This window comes from Diabrotica virgifera, chromosome 10 (assembly GCF_917563875.1).
Source record: "Diabrotica virgifera virgifera chromosome 10, PGI_DIABVI_V3a".
NCBI classification, from domain to species: domain Eukaryota; kingdom Metazoa; phylum Arthropoda; class Insecta; order Coleoptera; family Chrysomelidae; genus Diabrotica; species Diabrotica virgifera.
In genome coordinates this window covers 149,106,840-149,129,292 of record NC_065452.1, presented here as the reverse complement: position 1 = coordinate 149,129,292, position 22,453 = coordinate 149,106,840, and the positions used below count along the sequence as shown (strand labels likewise).

Sequence of the window (22,453 nt, the reverse complement as noted above, 5' to 3'; positions counted from 1 at the left end):
ACCCTGTCGAACGCTTTTTCGAAGTCGATGAAACAGGAATAAATATCCAGGTTCATATCTAAGCATCTTTGAGAGAGGACATTAAACGCAAACAATGCCTCTCTTGTTCCAAATCCTTTGCGGAACCCAAATTGGGTATCATTAATATCATCTTCTAGCTTTCTGTATAATCTTCCATGAATCACCTTTAGAAATATTTTGAGGGTATGGCTTATTAGTGATATTGTCCTATAGTCCGAACAATCTTTGGCATATATTGTTTTTGGTATTGTTACAAAGGTGGACAACAACCATTCCTGAGGGATTTTTCCGGTTTTATATACTTCATTAAACAGATCCAGTAGTACAGGTAGAGTTTCATCGTCTAGACAAATTTAAAGCAGTGTAGTGGAAAAACAAAATTAGAACTCTTCAGAATCGCTACAGAGAGAGTAAAATGGGCCATGATGATTGCCAATGTCCTTAAAGAATGAGGCACATGAAGAAGAAACGAACGAATTATATGGATCAAACAGGAGAAGTGGAAACTGAATTCTATATAATATACTGAAAAAATCAAGACCGAAAAAGTTGCAATTTAAAACAGTAAAATTTGTTTACTCATACAGGGTGTTTCAAAAAGGTATGTCATAAATTAAATCACGCATTCCGGGGACAAAAATAAATTGATTGAATTCAACTTACCTTAGTACAAAAGTGTACACAAAAAAAGTTACAGCCCTTTGAAGTTACAAAATGAAAATCGATTTTTTTTCAATATATCGAAAACTATTGCAGATTTTTTATTGAAAATGGACATGTATGATTCTTATGGCAGGAACATCTTAAAAAAAATTTAAGTGAAATTTGTGCACTCCATAAAAATTTTATGGGGGTTTTGCTCGCTTAAACCCCCCAAACTTTTGTGTACGTTCCAATTAAATTATTATTTTGTCACCATTAGTTAAACACAATGTTTTTAAAACTTTTTTGCCTCTTAGTACTTTTTTGATAAGCCAATGTTTATCGAGTCGAGATATTTTGAACATTTGTCGAATGCACCACATATTTGTATATGGTTAAGTACCTATGATATACCTGTTAATAATCTCAAAATTTATTTATAATTTACATTTTTAGGTATATGTATTTTGAAGAAGAAGCCACATCTCGATAAAAGGTGACTTATCAAAAAAAGACTAAGAGGCAAAACAGTTTTAAAAACACTGTGTTTACCTAATGGTACCACAATAATAGTTTAATTGGAACGTACACGAACATTTGGGGGATTTAAAAGAACAGAACCCCCATAGAATTTTTATGTAAACATATTAAAAAAGAAGCCGCATCTCGATAAAAAATGGCTTAGCGAAAAAATACTAAGAGGCAAAAAAGTTTTAAAAACGTTGTGTTTAACTAATGGTACCACAATAATGAATTAATTGGAACGTACACAAAAGTTTGGGGGGGTTTGAGGGAACAAAACCCCCATAAAATTTTTATGGGGTGCACAAATTTTGTTTTAAGATGTTCCTGCCATAAGAATCATACATGTCCATTTTCAATAAAAAATCTCCAATAGTTTTCGATATATTGAAAAAAAATCGATTTTCATTTTGTAACTTTAAAGGGCTGTAACTTTTTTGTGTACACTTTTGTACTAAGGTAAGTTGGATTCAATCAATTTATTTTTGTCCTCGGAATGCGTGATTTAATTTATGACATACCTTTTTGAAACACCCTGTAAGTATTATAATAATATGTATCTTGATGGAAGACCTGTTGAGGAATACAGAATGAAAAAGGACGTTCTAAAACGACCTAGAGAGCGATTTTAAAAGGAGAGAGATAATATAGATTGAATCTAAAAAATTTGTAAATAACAAAAAGTGGAGAAATACAAATACTGGAGTGGAATAGATTAATTCAGACGCAATAAAAGATCCTGATCTTGGTCATGTATCCACATTTTGACTGAAATTAAATTTGTATGAATATGGCTGTTTTAAAATTTTACACGATCGTAATGCATGAAGTCCTCTATTTTATGAAGATCTTCTATATTTTTATAAACAGACATACTACATGTTTACATTAGTGTGTTTTATTGTCATATTTTTTGATAACCGGTTTTAAGTAAACACAAAAATAAATGTCAACTATGATGATTCACAAACACTAAAACTGTACTATTGTAAAAATATTCACAAGTTGATAAGCTCAATAGGTACTTATAGGATAAACATTGTTGTTAAAATTAATATAATATGTCTGTTGTTTTGTATGGGTATACCTACATTCTTGTGAACATACATAGTAAAATATGTAACCTACGACACATTATTTCTACCAGGAAGTAAACTGGCCAAGAATATTTCCTACTTACGTCCGCGTGAAATTAGAGAAATACAAGTCAAATCGATATAAAAAAAGAAAAACAAACCTGTTATTAAATTGGTTTGATAACTGTCATCATCTCATAAAAGTTTAACTGTTAACATTAAAACTGTTTAATTGCTACAGCAGAAAAAACTTACTATTTTGTGTGGATACTGGAACTATCCTTAAAACTAAACAAGAACTAGGCCTTTTGAGCCTCATATTGTCTGTTCAATGTTTGTAAAACACTCAAAAACGAACACAACTGTTTCCGAGACCTACACCATACCAAAATTGAAATGTACACACTTCCACTCACACTTGTGTAGAGTGAAGTGAGATTCGTCCGCTCTGCTGGAATGAGGAGTGGGGGAAATGATTCATACAAATAGGCCAGTATGTTTATAATTCTGCGTCACATTTTGTCTAAACCGCGACTATTAAAATCCTCTGGTTCTTACAAACAACAATCCAAATGGGTGAATAATGGAGGTCAGATCATTACTTGACAATTATCATATTAATGAGATTGTAAAAAAAATACAGAACTGTTTGTATGACGCACACAAAGTAAACAAAAAGATGTAATATCGAGATACTTCTGGATAAAAAACAAGAACACTATTTCGAGATGCATTTTATATTTTATATACTGATGGCCAAAAAATACAACACTTTGTATACGGTTATTTATTTGGATGAAAACTATTTCTTTGCGAGTCTCATCTAAAAATATATTATACCTTTTTATGTGATAAAGTTTTTACGTCGCTATTTTTTCTTTCACATGAGTTTTTTCCTTTTTTTCTTCGCAAAAACAAAGAAGATAACAAACTTTATTCATGTGTATGTATTTGATTTTTAGTCTAGTCGCAACATAGTGGGTCCCGTGGGCAATTCTAGCTCGCCGTGATTTGATGGTGGTATTATAGGTTTTTTGGGTCGCTGAATCCAATAGAAGTGGTATGGAAGCCCAAATATGGTGCGTTTAATTGTTATTAACATATTATAGTAAAATTAGGTATTTTTCAGGAATTATTAGAAGCCCTGTAAATAAATTGATAGTGTTAAGGTCTTCTTTGGTGTATTTTTGGTCGCTGTATCGAATACGACTAGTCGCGATTACTCAAAATATGTTCTTATTTTGTTAATAACAAAATAATTGTTTATTCGCCGAAAAGCTCCAAATAATGCGCAATCTACAGCAAGTTTGCCGTCTTTTTCATACTATTTTTATACGCTAAATCGATTGCCACTACTCGTGATAGCTTAAACCACGTTCTGACTTTGTTATTAATAAATTATTGCAAAAATAACGGTTTATAGTACGTTTACTCACGGTTTTTGCTCTAAATTTAAAAAAACCACTTGGATTAACATCAAATTTGGCATACACGTAGTTAAAATGTCGAACAAAACACGTGATATTGTATTGATCTATGCTTTTACCATGGGGTGACTCTCACCCCTTTTCGGGGGGTGAAAAAAGAAAACCTTTAAAATAAGTCTGGAAGTGGATAAACTGATTAATTCTAAGAAACTTTTGTCCTATACAGTTTTTTCACTAAGTCAATACTTTTCGAGTTATTTGCGAGTGAATATGTTCATTTTTCAACAAAAAACCCACGTTTTTAGACGGTTTTTTGCAAATAACTCAAAAAGTAAGTATGTTTTCAAAAAAAATTTTCTTAGTAAACATATAGACCAGGGGTGTCCAACTTGCAATGCCTCAAGGGCCAAAACTAAAACCTTTGATGTTGTCGCGGGCCATATAATAATTTTGTTACAAGTAATAACAAAATAAAGTGAGGTAAAAAAATAATTAAAACAAAAAAGAGTATTATTTCTTTTATTGTTCAACAACTACATTTTTTTATAAACGGAAAATTTATTGATAACACTTTTCAATAATCAAGACAAACATTGCAAAAGCAACGAAAAAGATGTATCCAATTAGTGTGAGGACTGTGGTCGATCGGCTTCATCCACCAATGAAGAAATGTCCACCTCCAGTTCAGTTGTAGACAGTCTCATAAGATGACGTAAGGAAGAATCGGTAAGGTTGCTTCTGTTTTTGTTTTTTATGTATTTCATGGAGGAAAAGGCACTTTCACATGTATATGTGCTTCCGAAAATCTTACGTGGGCCACAACAAATAGCCTCGCGGGCCGCCAGTTGGACAACCCTGATATAGACTATAAAAAAGTGAAAAAAATGGTGTAAATGTGAGGTCTATAGACCCAGTAGAAGCGGAGTTGTAGCTAATGAACAACAGGTTCACATTTGTCAAATTCCCAATCGAATATTTCGACATAAAATAACCAAAAAATGAAGCACTTTTTGAGGAAACTCATTTCAATTTTTTTAAAGCTGGTAAAAAAACTTTATTCTTGTTTTTTAAAAAAGTATTTAGTATCAAAAATAAGCAAGTTACGCTCAAAACAAAGTTGGTCCCTTTTATTTTGGTAAAAAAAAAACGGGAAAATCACCCCCTAATTATCATCTCAAATGAAATTAATCCTTATCGCTTCACAAGTTGCTCAGTTGCTGGTTATGCCATATTTATATGATCTGTAAGTTTCATTAGTTCGAAAGTGCTTATAAAAACCACCAAAAACGTGTTTTTTTGTTGAAAAATGAACATATTCACTCGCAAATAACTAAAAAAGTATTGACTTAGTGAAAAAACTGTATAGGACAAAAGTTTCTTAGAATCAATCAGTTTATCCACCTCTGGACTTATTTTAAAGGTTTTCTTTTTTCACCCCCGAAAAGGGGGTGAAAATCACCCCCATGGTAAAAGCACAGATCAGTACAATATCACTTGTTTTACTAAAAAGGGGTAGTTCCCTGGATTGGCTGTATACCTTATAGTTAAACAAACTGGAACATGAAGTAAAAACCACTTCTATGTAAAAGGTATATTTACTAAAAATTTTTAGAATCCCAATGGATTCAATAAAATGAGTTCATCAGAACGTTTTCAAACCTATCGGTCCATCATCAGTGATTTGAATACTTGCAAAATAGCCCCAGAACCAAACAATGGTTGTGATTATAAATAAATCTACATTATGTTGAAATAAATTTAAAATGGCTAAACGCCGATGTTCAAGGATTAAACCTCTGGGAACATGGTGAAACTCTACCCGAGGACCCAATCAACCATCTTCGGTCAACGATGACTACTAAGTCTAGTAGATCACTACGATGACCACTTAGTAGTCATCGTTGACCGAAGATGGTTGATTGGGTCCTCGGGTAGAGTTTCACCATGTTCCCAGAGGTTTAATCCTTGAACATCGGCGTTTAGCCATTTTAAATTTATTTCAACATAATGTAGATTTATTTATAATCACAACCATTGTTTGGTTCTGGGGCTATTTTGCAAGTATTCAAATCACTGATGATGGACCGATAGGTTTGAAAACGTTCTGATGAACTCATTTTATTGAATCCATTGGGATTCTAAAAATTTTTAGTAAATATACCTTTTACATAGAAGTGGTTTTTACTTCATGTTCCAGTTTGATCACTTGTTTTGTTTGACATGTTAACTACGTGTATGCCAAATTTCATGTCAATCCAAGTGGTTTTTTTTTAATTTAGAGCAAAAACCGTGAGTAAACGTACTATAAACCGCAATAATTTATTAATAACAAAGTCAGAACGTGGTTTAAGCTATCACGAGTAGTGGCAATCGATTTAGCGTATAAAAATACTATGAAAAAGACTACAAACTTGCTGTAGATAGCGCATTATTTGCGCTACATTGCAGTTGGTATCGGATTGCATCAATTTATTGTAACGATCGAGTTGTTTCAATTTATAATAAATCGCAACAATTTATCGCAGCGTCTAAACAGCTTTAAAAAATCAATAAATCGTAGCAATTTATCGTCACAATAAACGCCACTTTAGAATGGGTTTCTAACAATAGGGATTGGATGACAACAGGAATTATGACAAGGTGGGTGCATAAATTTGACAATAAAATGAAAAAACAAATTAGAAAAGTGCTTCTCTTCCTGGACAATGCTAAGTCACATTCTAAAATCCTATTAGAAAATGTTAAAATAAAGTATCTTTTTCTGTATAAATAAAATATCTAAACAAACTTCCAAATATCTTTTACGTATTTGTGGACTGCAAAACCTGACATAGTGCAGTCATTGAAGCGTAAAATAGCTTTTTACCTCCGAAATTTTTTACTATGAACCGATTTGCATGAGATTTTGGAATTAGGCTTATCATATCCTTAACTTCAAAAGTTATATTGACCCGAACTCCGTTTTTTATTTTTAAGAGGTAAAAACAAGCCCTATAAACTCATTTTCATCCTCTTGAAAACCGTACAACCCTTGCAAACAACCTCTAAATCGAAAAAATTTACAAAAAATTAATTTAGTATGACAAAAAGATTTAAATGTAGAGTAAATGATATTTTACGTTCTCTATCTTAATAATTATCATATTGTTAACCCCCTTTCAACCCTCAAAAACAACCCCTAAATAGAAAAAATTTACAAAAAATTAATTTGGTTTGACAAGAAGACTTAAAAATAGAATAAATAATATAATAAATAATATTTTACGTTCTCTATCATAATTGTTTAATTATAAAAGATAAAAAAGGGTTCAAGGCAGGTTTTGTTTATATTCGATTCAGAGTTGGACTACCATCTCCATATAGCAACTATTTCAGCATCCTTATGCATCATCAGTGAAGTTTATGCAGTCACAACTCTGAAGGGAACATAAACATTCTGCCTCTTTTAAGGCAAACCATCGCGATGCAATGAACCCACCTTTTGAGACGCAATCTAGCGACATCTCTCGTATTACGAGGAAAACAACGAAAAGCCCCAGATACAAAGTTTACTACTTTTTAAACAATTAGAATAATTGAAATAAAAATATAATAAACAATATTTTAAATCTAAGACTTTTCGTTAATAAACTGCTTTCTGGCTGCATCCCATATCTCCGGATTTTACAATATATAATCACGTAGAGACGACGAAAATAGGAGAAAGCAAATAGAGGACACTTAGGCCACGCATTTACCTTCTCTTCGTCTAGGAAAAGGACCGAAAGACAGTTTCTAAATATGTACTCAAAAACTGAGTAAAATGAAAAAGATAAAAAAGGGTTCAAGGCAGGTTTTGTTTATATTCGATTCAGAGTTGGACTACCATCTCCATATAGCAACTATTTCAGCATCCTTATGCATCATCAGTGAAGTTTATGCAGTCACAACTCTGAAGGGAACATAAACATTCTGCCTCTTTTAAGGCAAACCATCGCGATGCAATGAACCCACCTTTTGAGACGCAATCTAGCGACATCTCTCGTATTACGAGGAAAACAACGAAAAGCCCCAGATACAAAATTGTTTAATTGTTAACCCCTTTCAACCCTTAAAATCAACCCCTCGAATAAAAATTGTATAAAAAATTTCTTTTGATAAACTAAAAAGGATTTAAATCGTTCCACGTTCTCGAAAAAGCTATTCTGAAAAATCATATGCTCAAGTTCTTTAACCCTTAAAACTACCCCTAAATTAAAACATTGAATATATGTGATTATACATATTAAAAATGTTTAATTTACTAAGTAGAAAAAAAAGTACGATAGTTTTTGGGCCATAACTACTTGAATTTTGAAGCTATCACAATTTATAAAAAACCATTTTGAAGGTAATTAAAAGAGGTACAACTTTTTTCATTATAATTTGTAGTGAAAAACTTTTTATTTTGAAACGGTGAAGGGTCAAAGGGCTCGAGAGAGACTGTGGTTGCGATACCGCGCACTCTTTAATCAATCATATCTTCGTCAATTTTTGTGTGAGAGGAAAAACCAACAAACAAAAATTGTTGTCAAAAAAAACCTATTTTTTTATTATTACACTTTTTTACGTATCTTTCATTATTTTTGAGATATTATGAAAAGAAGGTGGTTTTTTTTATAATTCTAAATTTTATTTTTCTTAACATCGTGATTTTTTCAAAAAATATGTATTCCAAAGCAGCGAAACTGCTAGAATCCATCAAACTCTTTATATTAAAGTTGATTCTAGACGGAAGACGATTCATTTTAATTTTGGTGGAAAGGGCACTTATGAAATCCATTGATTTAACAAAAAAAACCATTAGATGTTCCTCTTTTTTTCATTACAGCTCACACATTTTATGTAAAAAAAACTTTTAATAGTGCTCAATTTAAAGCTTATTTTAAGCACTATAAAATCCTTTCTCATTAGCATGCATAAAATTTATTTGCTCTCCGCTAGATGGCATTGATATGAGGGACGTCAGGATCATTAGTGCTATCTATTATAATCAGATCGCTGTGGTAAAAGAGAACAACGCCTTTTCAAATGAAATACAGATTGAGAGGGGTGTCAGACAGGGCTGTGTCCTGTCTCCTACTTTGTTCAATTTGTATTCAGAGGAAATAATCCAGGAAGCACTAGAAGACCTAACCACGGGAATAAAAGTAAATGGCCGACCAATCAATAATATACGGTTTGCCGACGACACTATTTTATTAGCCGAATGTCTTGAAGATTTACAACAAATGGTTGACAGAGTGGTAGAAGTCAGCCAAGAAAACGAATTGTCCCTAAACACAAAAAAGACACAATTTATGGTAATCACAAAAGCTCAGCAGCGCCAAGAAAGCATAACAATACATGGAGAACAAATTAAAAAGGTTGAAAAATATAAATATTTGGGTACAATAATTAATGAAACTAATGAGTACACAGAAGAGATTAAAGCAAGAATAGGACAGGCAAGAAATGCTTTCAACAAACTGAAAAAAGTACTCTGTAGCAGGGACATTACAATTTCTTTAAAGATAAGACTTCTGAGATGCTACGTGTTCTCCGTATTATTCTATGGGTTGGAGGCTTGGACATTAAAGAAGGATGTTTCGGACAGATTAGAAGCTTTCGAGTTATGGGCCTACAGAAGAATATTAAGAATAAGTTGGGTGGATAGAGTCACGAACATCGAGGTGTTGAGAAGAATGGGAAAAGATAAAGAGGTTTTAAATACAGTTAAAGTCAGAAAACTACAATATCTGGGACATGTTATGAGGGGCGAGCGTTATAACTTGTTTCAATTAATAATGCAAGGAAGAATACAGGGTAGAAGGAGTCGCGGAAGAAGACTCATCTCCTGGTTAAACAATTTGAGAGCTTGGTTTAATTGCACTTCTGCTGATCTCTTTAGAGCAGCGGTATCGAAAGTGCGAATTGCCGTGATGGTTGCCAACCTTCTTAGAGGAGATGGTACATGAAGAAGAAGAAGATGGCATTGAATACATCGATTAAATTTCACACAAAATAAAAAACGGCTTTGATCTTCAATATCTCGCTTAATATTGCACTTGGAACACTCTTTAAAAAACCAATGTGTTCATTTTTTACCTGCTACAATTTTGTTCATTATAATATTATCGTTAAAATGCACATTTTTGGAGATATTTGCAAAAAACTGTTGAAAATCGTGAGAAAATTCCGAATTTTCAATTGCCAATAACTTGAAAAGTAATTGGGTTTTTGAAAAAACTTTATACAACATTTTTTGCTTAAAATTAGGTCTTCTATCCATATCTGAGGTTATTTTGAAACAAGAATTTTCCACCACCGAAAAAGGGTGGCAACCACCCCCAGGGTGAAAGTGGAGTTCGGGTCAATATCACTTTTGAAGTTAAGGGTAGGATAAGCCTAATTCCTAAATTTCATGTAAATCGGTTTATAGTAAAAAAATTCTGAGCTAAAAGGCTTCAATGACTGCACTAACAATAGCGGCCACCTTTATATAACGGCCAATAGTTCTTTCATTTTTAGTGGCCGTTATTTAAAGATTTCACTGCATTAAAAATGTTTTTACTATTAATTACCTTTACTAATAATACTTTTAATAAATATTATTTTCTGAGATGTCAAAGTAGAAAGATTATTTAACATATTTTTAGGCTCAATGCCTCCTTTACCCCTTGGTTCACTAATCTATTGTATCGCGTATTGCTCAACCTTGCATCTGTTCCTAAAAAGTCGTCAGTGTTATTCATTCAAGTCTTCTATAAAGGGGTAGAGTTATGAATCATACACGATACACGTTAGCGTTGAGTAGACTCGGACAAACATAAGTTTGGGAATATGATTCAAAACTCGATGATGCGCAGTGGTTCTTGTTTACTAGCGTTACCATGGAAACGGCCAGTTTGCTGATCGCCAGTGTCGTAGTTAGAAGTGCATTACGTATCGCAGAGAGTGTTACTTATTGGTTTGATCGTGTTGGATATTTTATTAATAGTTTTTAGCTTAGTGTTTGGTATATTAGTAGTAGTAATTAGTGTATTATTAAGACATTTAGTGTATCTCTAGTGTGTTAAGTTAAGTCATTAGTTATTTAACAATATGCCTCATAAAAAGATAGGAATCAAAGGGCTGGGATTGAATAGCCAAGCAAAGGCAATCATTTATAATGTTACTACATTTATGGAACAAGAGGCAGCACATTTCAAAACAACCGAAAACCTGTTAATACCTTTAAGTAAATTGACGTAAGTATTGTTAATAACATTTTATTTTCTTGATATTAAAGTTACTATTATTCTTATTTTCTTATTATAATTGTATTTATGAAGTTTCATCAGATTCTTCTTCTTCTTTAGCCCATTTCTATCCACCTTTGAACATAGGCTTTCCCCAAATCTTTCCATATCTGTCTGTCCTTGGCTGCGCTTTTCCAGTGAGTTCCTGCAGCTGCGTCCACGGTCTCCTGTTTTGTATTTCAGCCTTCCATCTTTTATCTTCCTGTCTCGCATTGTGGCCTGCAAATCTCCACTTTAACCCTGAATATGCTCAGTTACATTTTTTACGTTTGTTTTCTCTCTTATCCATTTGTTTGGTTTTCTGTCTTGAAGTGTTATTCCCAACATGGAATAAAACATCAATTAATACAATATATATTTTCTGTGAGTCCTTTCTATTTTGTTTATGTTGGCCTTTGTTAATGTCCATGTTTATGAGCCATACGTCCTAACAGGAAGGATGCTCTGATCAAATACACAAGTTTTTAGGCACTGTTTCTTCTTTCACGCCAATCTTTTGCAATTTTTTTCGCAATATTTTCGTTTAGTAACATTTAACATTGGTAATTGTAGGGATAGGATTCTAGCAGCGACGGGTATAAGCAAAAACACCTTAACCAAAATAAGAAAAGAAGGTAGAGACGTAAATAAAAATGAAGCGACTAGTTTATCTTTTAAAAGTCCAAAAAGAAAACGTTGTCGTTCCAAAAAAATTGAATTTAGCAGTGGACAAGTGAAAACCATAAAAAATATTATATACGACTTCTACACCATCGAGAAAAGATCCCCTACAATTAATGGTAAATAGTTTAAAAGTTAAAAAACTATTAGTTAATGGGAAATTGATACCTATATTTTTTATGGTAAATAAAATAGAGTAAGTAAAATTATAAAACAATTGTTTGTACCCGTTTAGAACGAAATAAAAGTTTTTTCGTAAACACACTGATATAGATGCATTTTTAACAAAAATGGTAGATAGATACAATTCTTTTACACTTTTATTTACTTAAAGTATAAAAGAAGATTTAATTTCCAAATATTTTAACGATTTCTATTTAATTAAGGTATCTATCAAAAACTAAAGAACAAACAAATGGAATTTCCAGGGTCAAAGGAAACATTAAGGAAAACGATAATTGGATTAGGCTTTAGGTAACATAGTAAAAGTAATTATTCAGCTTAAAAAATAAAATTGTATAATGGATAATGTATTTTAAATTGATATTTTGTTGACATCGTTTTAGTTCAACTTTCTACAATTTACAGTTATGAAGAATGTTTTTTCAAAAGTACCAAGTATTTATAATCGATAATTTGTTTAAAATTCGATTTCCGAAATACTTCAAATTCCAGAATAGATATCTTAGAACCATCCGAAGAATCGTAATTAAAACTTTGTTTAGAATCATTGTTTAGAAAATAAATACATTAGAATTAGTAAAAATAAACACTTGTTTAATTTTTTTTATAGTTAAAATCCTTCCTTTCTGATAATGTTATTAAATAATTGTAAATATTGAGGAATTTGTCATATATTAAAGTACTCCTAATATTTTGCTCATTATTTTATCAAATGCAACTGATTATAAGCTTCATAATTATTAAAAACTATGAAAATAAAAAGAAAAAAATTCATTCTTCGCTTTAATTAAATATAATTTAGGTGCTATTATAATTTACATACTTATAAAAATTTATTTCAAATCTGCCTGTTTTCGTCCGCCACTGGTAGAAATGGTTTGCTTGTCTGCGCGAAACGCTACGTCGCAATCCCAAACTTATGTTTGTTCGACTCTAACAGACTATTCGGCGGTGCTTTTCCTGGGAAGATCCGGTTTGTTTGAATCTTGAATCACATTTTACTATTACACATTTCTGGTTTACTTTGTTTCTCTAGGAACATTTATCGAAAAAATGTCGGTTATGTTTAAACTGCCAATTATAGTATACACTGTTGCACACAATTAATGCTTATTTTTTGCAAAATATTTATTTATTATTTTTTATTTACGGATATATACTGATGGTCAAAAAAATGCAACACATAGATACTGCTTAAATATGCTGTTTTTCTCTTTTTCATGGTGGTCAAAAGTTCTCTGTCTCTTCCCATTCTGTGCAACACCATTTCGTTCGTAATATCAGTAATATGATCAGTCCACGCTATTTTCAACATTCTCCTGAAAAGCCACATCTCAAAAGCTTCTAACTTTCTCAATAAGTTAACATTGACAGTCCAAGCTTCGACACCATAAAGAAGAATATAGTGAATATAACATTTTACCATCCGATATCGGATGTGAAGATTGAGTCTTTGGTTACTCAGAAATTTCCTCATCTTCAAAAATGCTGCTCTTGATTGCTCTATTCATGATCGAATTTCTGATTTCGGATTTAGATCTTCCGCAATCCAGACTCCTAAGTATTTCATTTTGTCCACTTGTTCGATATCTTGATTTTTTATCTAGATCCTTTTTATGACTTTACCCCTCTTGCTGATCACCATGGTTTTCGTTTTCTGTTTGTTTACTGTTAAACGGAGAGACTATCGTCGGCATAACGAATGTTATTTATACAGGGTGTAACAAAAATGCAGGTCATAAATTAAATCACATATTCTGAGACCAAAAATAGTTCGATTGAACCTAACTTACCTTAGTACAAATGTGCACATAAAAAAAGTTACAGCCCTTTGAAGTTACAAAATGAAAATAGATTTTTTTCAATATATCGAAAACTACTAAAGATTTTTTATTGAAAATGGACATGTGCCATTCTTATGGCAGGGACATCTTAACAAAAAATAACGGTGACATTTGTACACCCCATAAAAATTTTATGGGGTTTTCTTCCCTTAAACCCTCCAAACTTTTGTGTACGTTCCAATTAAATTATTATTCCAACAATAAAACACTGAAAACGTTTGTTTTCTATACTTCCACAAAATTTATTACAACTATGTGACTACAGCTGTTTCGGCAGAGTGCCTTTCTCAAGTGATATAGTTTACAATGTGTTTGCCTTTTTAAGTCTTTAACTGAATAGGTTGAGGAGTGGGGAGCTGTTTGTCTCGAGTTGGTCATTCAAAATTATATCTGTATTTTTCAGTTTATTAATTTCCATAGATTCTAAAAAAGATAGCTTAAGGCTTAATAAACTGAAAAATACAGATATAATTCTGAATGACCAACTCGAGACAAACAGCTCCCCACTCCTCAACCTCTTCAGTTAAAGACTTAAAAAGGCAAACACATTGTAAACTATATCACTTGAGAAAGGCACTCTGCCGAAACACCTGTAGTCACATAGTTGTAATAAATTTTGTGGAAGTATAGAAAACAAACGTTTTCAGTGTTTTATTGTTAGATAAAATGAACTTCCATCAAGTAACGGTCGAATCCATCAATTAAATTATTATTGTGGTACCATTAGTTCAACACAATGTTTCTAAAACTCTGTTGCCTCCTAGTATTTTTTCGATAAGCCAGTTTTTATCGAGATGCGGCTTCTTTTGTAATATGTTTACATAAAAATTTTATGGGGGTGTTGTTCCTTTAAACCCCCCAAATGTTTGTGTACATTCCAATTAAACTATTATTGTGGTACCATTAGTTATATGTACAGTGTTTTTAAAACTTTTTTGCCTCTTAATATTTTTTCGATAAACCACCTTATATCGAGATGTGGCTTCTTTTTTAATATGCCTAAAAATGTAAATTATAAATAAATTTTCAGATTATTAACAGGTCTCCATTATCGTACCTACTTAACTATATATGTATGTACAAATATGTGGTCGATTTGACAAATATTGAAAATATCTCGATAAACACTGGCTTATCGAAAAAGTACTAAGAGGCAAAAAAGTTTTAAAAACATTGTGTGTAACTAATGGTACCACAATAATAATTTAATTGGAACGTACACAATAGTTTTGGGGTGGTTTAAGGGAACAAAACCCCCATAAAATTTTTATGGGGAGTACAAATTTCACTATAATTTTTTTAAGATGTTCTTGCCATAAGAATGGCACATGTCCATTTTCAATAAAAAATGTATAACGATGGCTTAGTGTGAAAACCGCGTATCTCATTTCACAGAAAATTTTACAGGACTGAGTTTAAACTGAATTTCTGCATACTCTTTCTTAAAAACAAACAACCAACTTCACGTATTTTTGATTCTGAACACACATCTAGATCGTTACATATATATTTTTGCACATATATTTTAGGTTATACTATGCACAAATTCAGTTTAAAGTCACTCCTGTAAAATTTTCTGTAAAATGAGATATAAGGTTTTCACACTAAACCATCGATAATAGTTTTCGAAAAAAAATCGACTTTTACTTTGTAACTTCAAAGGGCTGTAACTTTTTTTAGGTGCACATTTGTACCAAGGTAAGTTAGGTTCAATCGAACTATTTTTGGTCCCAGAATATGTGATTTAATTTATGACCTACATTTTTGTTACACCCTGTATTTTCATCATTTATCTTGATCCTCCCTGTGCTTTTCAAGTGCATGTGTAAATAACTCTTTGGAGTACATATTAAATAGAAATGGTGAAAGTACACATCCCTGCCTCACTCCTCTACTTATCTGTTGCACATCTGTGCTATTTCCACCTAATGTTACAACAGCCTGTTGGTTCGAATAAAGATTCCTCACTATGTTAATATCATTTGTGTAGAGTCCTTTTAACTTTAGACGTTCCATGAGAATGTTATGTTTAACTTTGTCGAAAGCTTTCTCATAGTCTATAAATGCGACGAGAAGATCTTTTTGTTGGTCTCGACATTTTTGGGCAAGAGATGTGAAACTATACAGAGCTTCTACTGTTCTCTTTCACAGCGCAACAAAGGTCGAGAGTAGCCAATCTCTAGGTATCTCACCAAAATTGTGTATTTTATTAAAGAGGATAGTACATCATTCTCTTTGGCTTATCCCTATGCGGAGTCGGCTTCTCTAATTGCATTTCTCCACACAATTCTATCTTGGGTCATATAAATGTCAATCCCCTTTACCAACATGTCCTGCCTTATCGTCTCCCCCAGGTCTTCTTTGGGCTTCCTCTCCTACCCCTTCCAGGAATCTGCACTTCAGCTATTCTTCGTATTGGGTGATTAACGTCTCGACGTTGAACATGACCAAACCATCTCAACCTATGCTCTCTCAATTTGGCATCAATTGGTGCCACATCTAGACTTTCCCTAATTTACTCATTTCTAATTTTATCCTTCTTTGTCACTCCACTCATCCATCTAAGTATTCTCATTTCCGCCACATGCATTCGTTGTTCCTCTTTCTTTTTCACTGCCTAACATTCAGTTCCGTACATCATAGACGGTCTTATGGCTGTTTTATAGAATTTTCCCTTCAACTTCATTGGAATTTTTCTCTCACACAACACACCACTCGCTTTTTTCCACTTCATCCATCCAGCCCCAATTCTACTGCATGCATCTCCATATATTTCTCCATTACTCTGTAATACCCATCCCAGATACTTAAAACTATTGCTTTTTACAATCAGTCCACCATTCAAAGATACCATTTTATTTGTAGTAACTCCATCTTTAAATGAACATTCCAAATACTCTTTTGTCCTACTAAGTTTTAAACCTTTTTCCTCCAGAGCTTGCCTCCACTGTTCCAGTTTTTGTTCTAAGTCTCTTTCACTATTTCCTACTAACACGACATCATCAGCATACATTAAGCACCATGGAATGTTACCCTGTAGTTTCGCTGTTATCTGGTCCAAAACTTCTTCTTCTTCTTTTTATATAGACATTACTCTGTCTGTTTTTCAATGTGCCTCCAGTAAGTTGTCATTCCATCTTTTTCGTGGTCTTCCCACTGATTGTCTTCCTATTCCTAAATTCTGTATCAGGCCGTGTTTCCGCCGCGTATGTCATTATTGGTCTGATGACCGTTTTGTAAATTCTGCCTTTTACCTCCCTTCCGATGTTTTTATTTCTCCATATTGTTCCATTCAGGCCTGCGGCTCTGTTTGCTTTATTCACCTGATCTTCCACTTCTGTTTCGAGCTTTCCGTAGCTGCATAGTGTGATGCCTAGATATTTAAACTCCATGACTTGTTCTATTATTTGACCCTCCAGCTCTAATTTACATCTTATTAGATCTGCTGTTATAACCATGCATTTAGTCTTTTTTGGGGAAATTAACATGTTAAATTTTCTAGTGGTTATATTAAATTCATGCAGCATACGTTGTAAATCATCTTCACTTTGAGATATTAGTATTAACATGTTAAATTTTCTAGTGGTTATATTAAATTCGTGCAGCATACGTTGTAAATCATCTTCACTTTGAGATATTAGTATTGCGTCGTCTGCATAGCAGATTATTTTAAGTTGTTTTTCTCCCATTTGGTATCCTTTTTTGTTCTTACTTTTTTTTATTATTTCGTCCATGATCAGGTTGAACAACAGGACTCAGGGAATCTCCCTGTCTTATCCCATTGCCAGCTTCAATTGGGTCAGTTAGTTCTTCATCTACTTTTACTTTTATTGTGTTGTTCTGGTAGATATTTTCGATCGTTTTAATTATTCCTAGAGGTACCATAAATGGATTTTTTTATAGCCTTTTTTTCTATTTGAAATGTCGAATAAAGGCCTCTCCCATTTCTCGCCATTCATCTCTGTTGTGTGTGACGCGTTTCCACATTGGTCCTGCGACTCTTTTGATGTCATCGCTCCAGCGCATTTGAGGTCTTCCTCTTGGTCTCTTAGCTTCGTCAATAAATGGATAACGTCCTTTAATTTGACCCTGTCAAATGCCTTCTTAAGGTCCACGAAACATAAGTATGGTCCAAAACTAATGAGAATAAATACGGACTAAGCACACAGCCTTGGTGCAATCCTACTTTCACATCACACCTGTCCTAATACTAGTCGCTACTACCTCATACATATCCCTCACAATCTTTACATATTCACCAGGGACTCCTTTCTTATTGAGTGCCCACCACAGAATTTCTCGAGGAACTCTATCATATGCTTTCTCAAGATCAATGAATACCATATGAGGCGTTTGTTTCTTTACTCCTGTATTTTTCCATCAACTGCTTTATAATGAAAATTGCATCTGTTGCTGATCTGCCCAGCATAAAGCCAAATTAATTCTCGGATATTTCGGTCTCTTCACGTATCCGTCTATCAATTACTCTTTCCCATATTTTCATGGTGTGGCTAAGCAGTTTTATAGTCCTGTAGTTTGTACATTGTTGTATATCTCCCTTGTTTTTGTAAACAGGTACCAGTATACTGCTTCTCCATTCGTCTGGCATTTGTCCAACTTCCATAATTCTATTAAATAGACCTGCTAGCCAGATTGTTCCTGTCTCTCCCAATGCTCTCCATACTTCCCCAGGAATATCATCTGGTCTTACCGCTTTTCCTTTCTTTATTTTTGAAGCGCTTGAACCACTTCCTCGTTTGTTATTTTGGTGACCATTGCTGCTACTGTCTCCGTTGACTCTACAGGCTGTCTGTCAAATTCTTCATTTCATAAGCTGTCAAAGTACTTTCTCCATCTCTTTTTGACATCCCTTTCGTGAACTAGTATTTTACTATTTTCATCTCGGATACATCTAATCTGATTAAAATCTTTTGCTTTCTTTGCTCTCTGTTTGGCTATCTTATATATCCTCGTTTCGCCATCCCTGGTATCAAGTTGATCGTATAGGTTTGAATACGCTTCTGCTTTGGTTTTTGCTACTGCTACTTTCGCTTCCTTTTTCGCCACCATGCAGTTTTGAAGATCTGTGTCGGATCTGGTTTCTTGCCACTTTTTATATAATTTTCTCTTCTCTTTTATTTTTCCCTGTACTTCGTTTGACCACCACCACCTCTTTCGCAGAGGAACAAAGGTCGGTAGTAGCCAATCTCTAGGTATCTCACCAAAATTGTGTATTTTATTAAAGAGGATAGTTATTGCGCTTAAATTTTCTTCATCTATAAGTTTAATCTAATCAGCTCGATGTGAACTTCATCTGGCCCAGGGGCTTCGCCAGATTTTGAGTTGTTTATAGCATGTTGGACTTCAGATTTTAATATTATTGGAGCTTCCTCGCTATCAATTTGTGTTAGTTTGAAACACTATAAGTTCAAATTTTCAAAAAATCGCCGTTGAAGCTATTTACAAACTCTCATTTTAAAGGATTATCTATAATTTTTCAGTAAAATTGTCTTAATTTTCCTATAATTTACCAATCACCTTTAGTATTTAAATTCTAATAACGATCTTACATTGTTTATATATTGTTTATAAGTAAAAAAGTACGTTTAATCCTTTGGATATTTTGTTGATTACATATTGTTATCACCAAATTTATCAAAAGCAGTGGCTTTTATTTTGATAATTTTTTTGGTCTATTATGTAAGTGTTTTAAAGGCAACAGCACACAGAGTAAAAGATTTATAATATTAGTTTTTATCAAACTGCCAATTTTTTGTATTCATAAACTGCTGAAATATCATTGGTTACAAGGACAACTAAAAGACAGTACCGTTACCAACCTAAATACGACGTCACCAAAAAGTAACAGTAAATTTATAAATTTAGTTTTTAAATCTCTTTCTCTCTCTCTCTTTAGTCCTGGCCCCCCGTAGGGAGTATAGTGGTCATCGTGATGTGAGGGGGGTGAACTTTAAAAGTTTCGATACCCCCCGAACTAAAATCCTGGCTACGTCACTGATCTGCCCAATGTTTTTGAATTAATATTGCTACGCCTTTTTGTCCTGATTTGTTAACTCCTGGCATAGTGTACGTGGGACAAATTGTAGCCAAAGTGAGAAACTTGTATAAAATGATCAGAAATTAATAATAATAACGACAATCATTCTCTACTTATGGAAATAAGTAGACAATAAAATACCACCAGAATTTGATTACATTTTTTCAAAGTTATTTTTAGCACTTATATTTCCCCTTTTTCTATCTGATTTTAAGTGTAATTTTATTGTACTTGCCACTTTAAATTGATAATGATAGCATAGCAATTCTATTACGTCATTAATTACCTAAGATAAGGAGAACTGAATCACAAATTGTGACAATATTTAGATATCAAAAGAACAACAAAAAGAACCACTTAATCGAGATGCTTGTGTATTATTCAAACATCAACCTGGATAAACAACTGTAATCACTAAGCAACAAAAGCATTAATAATTCATAACACAAAATTAATAAACGATCAAGAATCTAATATAAATCAAGAAATAAGATTAAGACCTCTTAAAACTTGATCAAAGATGTCTGAGAGATTTAAGGTCACGAAAGGACTGAAGCAGGGTTGCTGTATTTCACCTACCCTATTTAAAATTTATCTGGAACAAGCACTCAAGCTGTGGAAAGGAAAATGTAATGGCATGGGAATCTCTCTCAATGACGAGACAATACTATACACTTTATGTTTCGCTGATAACGAAATTCTGATTGCTTAGGACCATGACGACTTGAGTTACATGATGCGGAAGCTAAAAGAAGAATATGACATCGAAGAATAACGATACCGTGATGATGGCAAGCTCTGCTAAACAACTTCAATTGCTACTAAACAAAACAAACAAATTCCGTGAAAAATATTTACTAAAAAAAATATAAAAAAAATATTTTTAAGAAACGCTTTTCTTTAGTTACGAGTGACTAAAATTAAACATATTATAAAAAAATCAACTAAAAAGCAAAAAATAAAAAAAATTGAAAAAAGCGAAAAATAAAAAAAATCTGAACACATTCGTCAAAGAAAAGCGTGGCGCGTCTTCATCGAATAAACGGTTTTCGCACCACGCTTTTCTTTAACGAATGTGTCTTTTCAATTTTTTTTTATTTTTTGCTTTTTAGTTGATTTTTTTATAATTATGTTTAATTTTAGTCACTTGTAACTAAAGAAAAGCGTTTCTTAAAAATATTTTTTTCATATTTTTTTTATTTTTTACCTTTTAGTCTTACACTTTTCAAACATTAAAATATATCGTCATGTTTATTAAAATATGTATAAAACATATGATGTACAAACATAAAAAGTAGTCGGAATCGGCAAAAAATCTGAAACTTTATTGTTTATTTATGAAGCATAACGTAAACAATTAACGTAAAAAGTGAAATTATGTATAGTTCATATAATTAGCTACAATCTGTAAAAGTTTCAAGTTTCTACATTGTAAAAACAAGAGAATTTAAGCATTTTCCGTTAAAATCGTTTTCTTATTTAAACAATTAATAAACAAAAAAATTTTTATTAACTATTCGTGTATTGTTCTCGCGAATGCATATATGTCTGCAAATTTTTAGTCATTTGCATTGAAGAAAAGGCAGTCAAATTAACGTCCAAAGATTTGACCTAAACGATTGAACTAAAGAAAAGCGTTTTAATTAATTAATACGACAAAACGAATTCTAATGTTAATTGTAGCACAAAACGTCTCTACCAGTGGTTTTTCTAAGACTACGATAAAAACACGAATTTTTTGAATTCGAGTTTTGGTTGAAATTTGAAGTTTTGTTACCTATCGTATTGAAATTTGACACGAATAAACGCCGATTTATATATAAACAAATATATGAGCGTTCAAAATTTGAAACTTTATTGTTTATTTATGAAGCATAACGTAAACAATTAACGTAAAAAGTGAAATTATGTATAGTTCATATCATTAGCTACAATCCGTAAAAGTTTCAAGTTTCTACATTGTAAAAAACTAAAATCGTTTTTTTTTATTTAAATAATAAACATAAAAAAAAATATTGACTATTCGTGTATTGTTTTCGCGAATGCATATGTCCGCAAATTTCCATTCATTTGCATTGAAGAAAAGTCAGTCAAATTAACGTCTAAAGATTTGATGCTATTGAAGTAAAGAAAAGCGTTTAATAATAACGAATGACTGGAATATTATAATATATATTATATTATATTTTAAGTAGGTAGGTACATATACCACCAAGGAATTCCATTTTAACTCTATTAAATATTGAAATCAGTAGAAAAGATGGTTTTACCAAACACTGAAATAACACGTATTGGGTATAAAAAGTATTGAAGCGAATAGCCCATAGCTCATTAAAAAGAAGCAGTTGGCTCATATTACAAAAGGTGTAAACTAAAAAGAAACAAGAAATGTATGTACTTATTGTTATGTATTTTCAGATTAGCTTTAGTGCAATTATTATGACTGTAATGTATTTGTAAATCAGTTTTTGCAACAGTTAAAGACGGTATAGTTCTTTGAAAGAAAGGTACTGAGACGAACACTATTAGGCCATATAAGTGAGAACAACAGGTGGTGAATCAGATATAATGACGAAATATATAAAACAAAACCACCTTTATCTTAGTATATGTCCGCGTACAGCATCTTCAATAGGCATGCCATGTATTCAGGATGGAATAAAATAGACTTGGCAATGGATGACATCGGAAGTTCCACGAATATTAATGAAAGCAGTAAAAG

General features: G+C 32.5%; 2 protein-coding genes across 3 annotated transcripts in view; one reads left to right on the top strand and one right to left on the bottom strand.

Annotated features, from left to right (window-relative positions):
- The window catches only part of LOC114331297 (dual specificity protein phosphatase 10-like), a 195,086-nt gene that overhangs the window by 66,031 nt on the left and 106,602 nt on the right, over positions 1–22,453 (bottom strand). The window lies entirely within an intron of this gene.
- LOC114331298 (uncharacterized) lies at positions 10,504–12,175 on the top strand. Its single transcript, XM_028280821.2, has 3 exons — positions 10,504–10,935; positions 11,539–11,765; positions 12,033–12,175. The coding sequence occupies exons 1-3, from the start codon at positions 10,790–10,792 to the stop codon at positions 12,122–12,124; spliced, it is 465 nt and encodes a 154-aa protein (XP_028136622.1). The 5' UTR covers positions 10,504–10,789; the 3' UTR covers positions 12,125–12,175.

What these genes read in the sequence shown, in the direction of transcription:
- LOC114331298 (XM_028280821.2), top strand. Translation starts at nt 10,790, where the DNA reads ATGCCTCATAAAAAGATAGGAATCAAAGGGCTGGGATTGAATAGCCAA. An exon ending in ATACCTTTAAGTAAATTGAC is followed by an intron (nt 10,936 to 11,538) that starts GTAAGTATTGTT and finishes TGGTAATTGTAG; the next exon opens with GGATAGGATTCTAGCAGCGA. An exon ending in AAGATCCCCTACAATTAATG is followed by an intron (nt 11,766 to 12,032) that starts GTAAATAGTTTA and finishes TATTTAATTAAG; the next exon opens with GTATCTATCAAAAACTAAAG.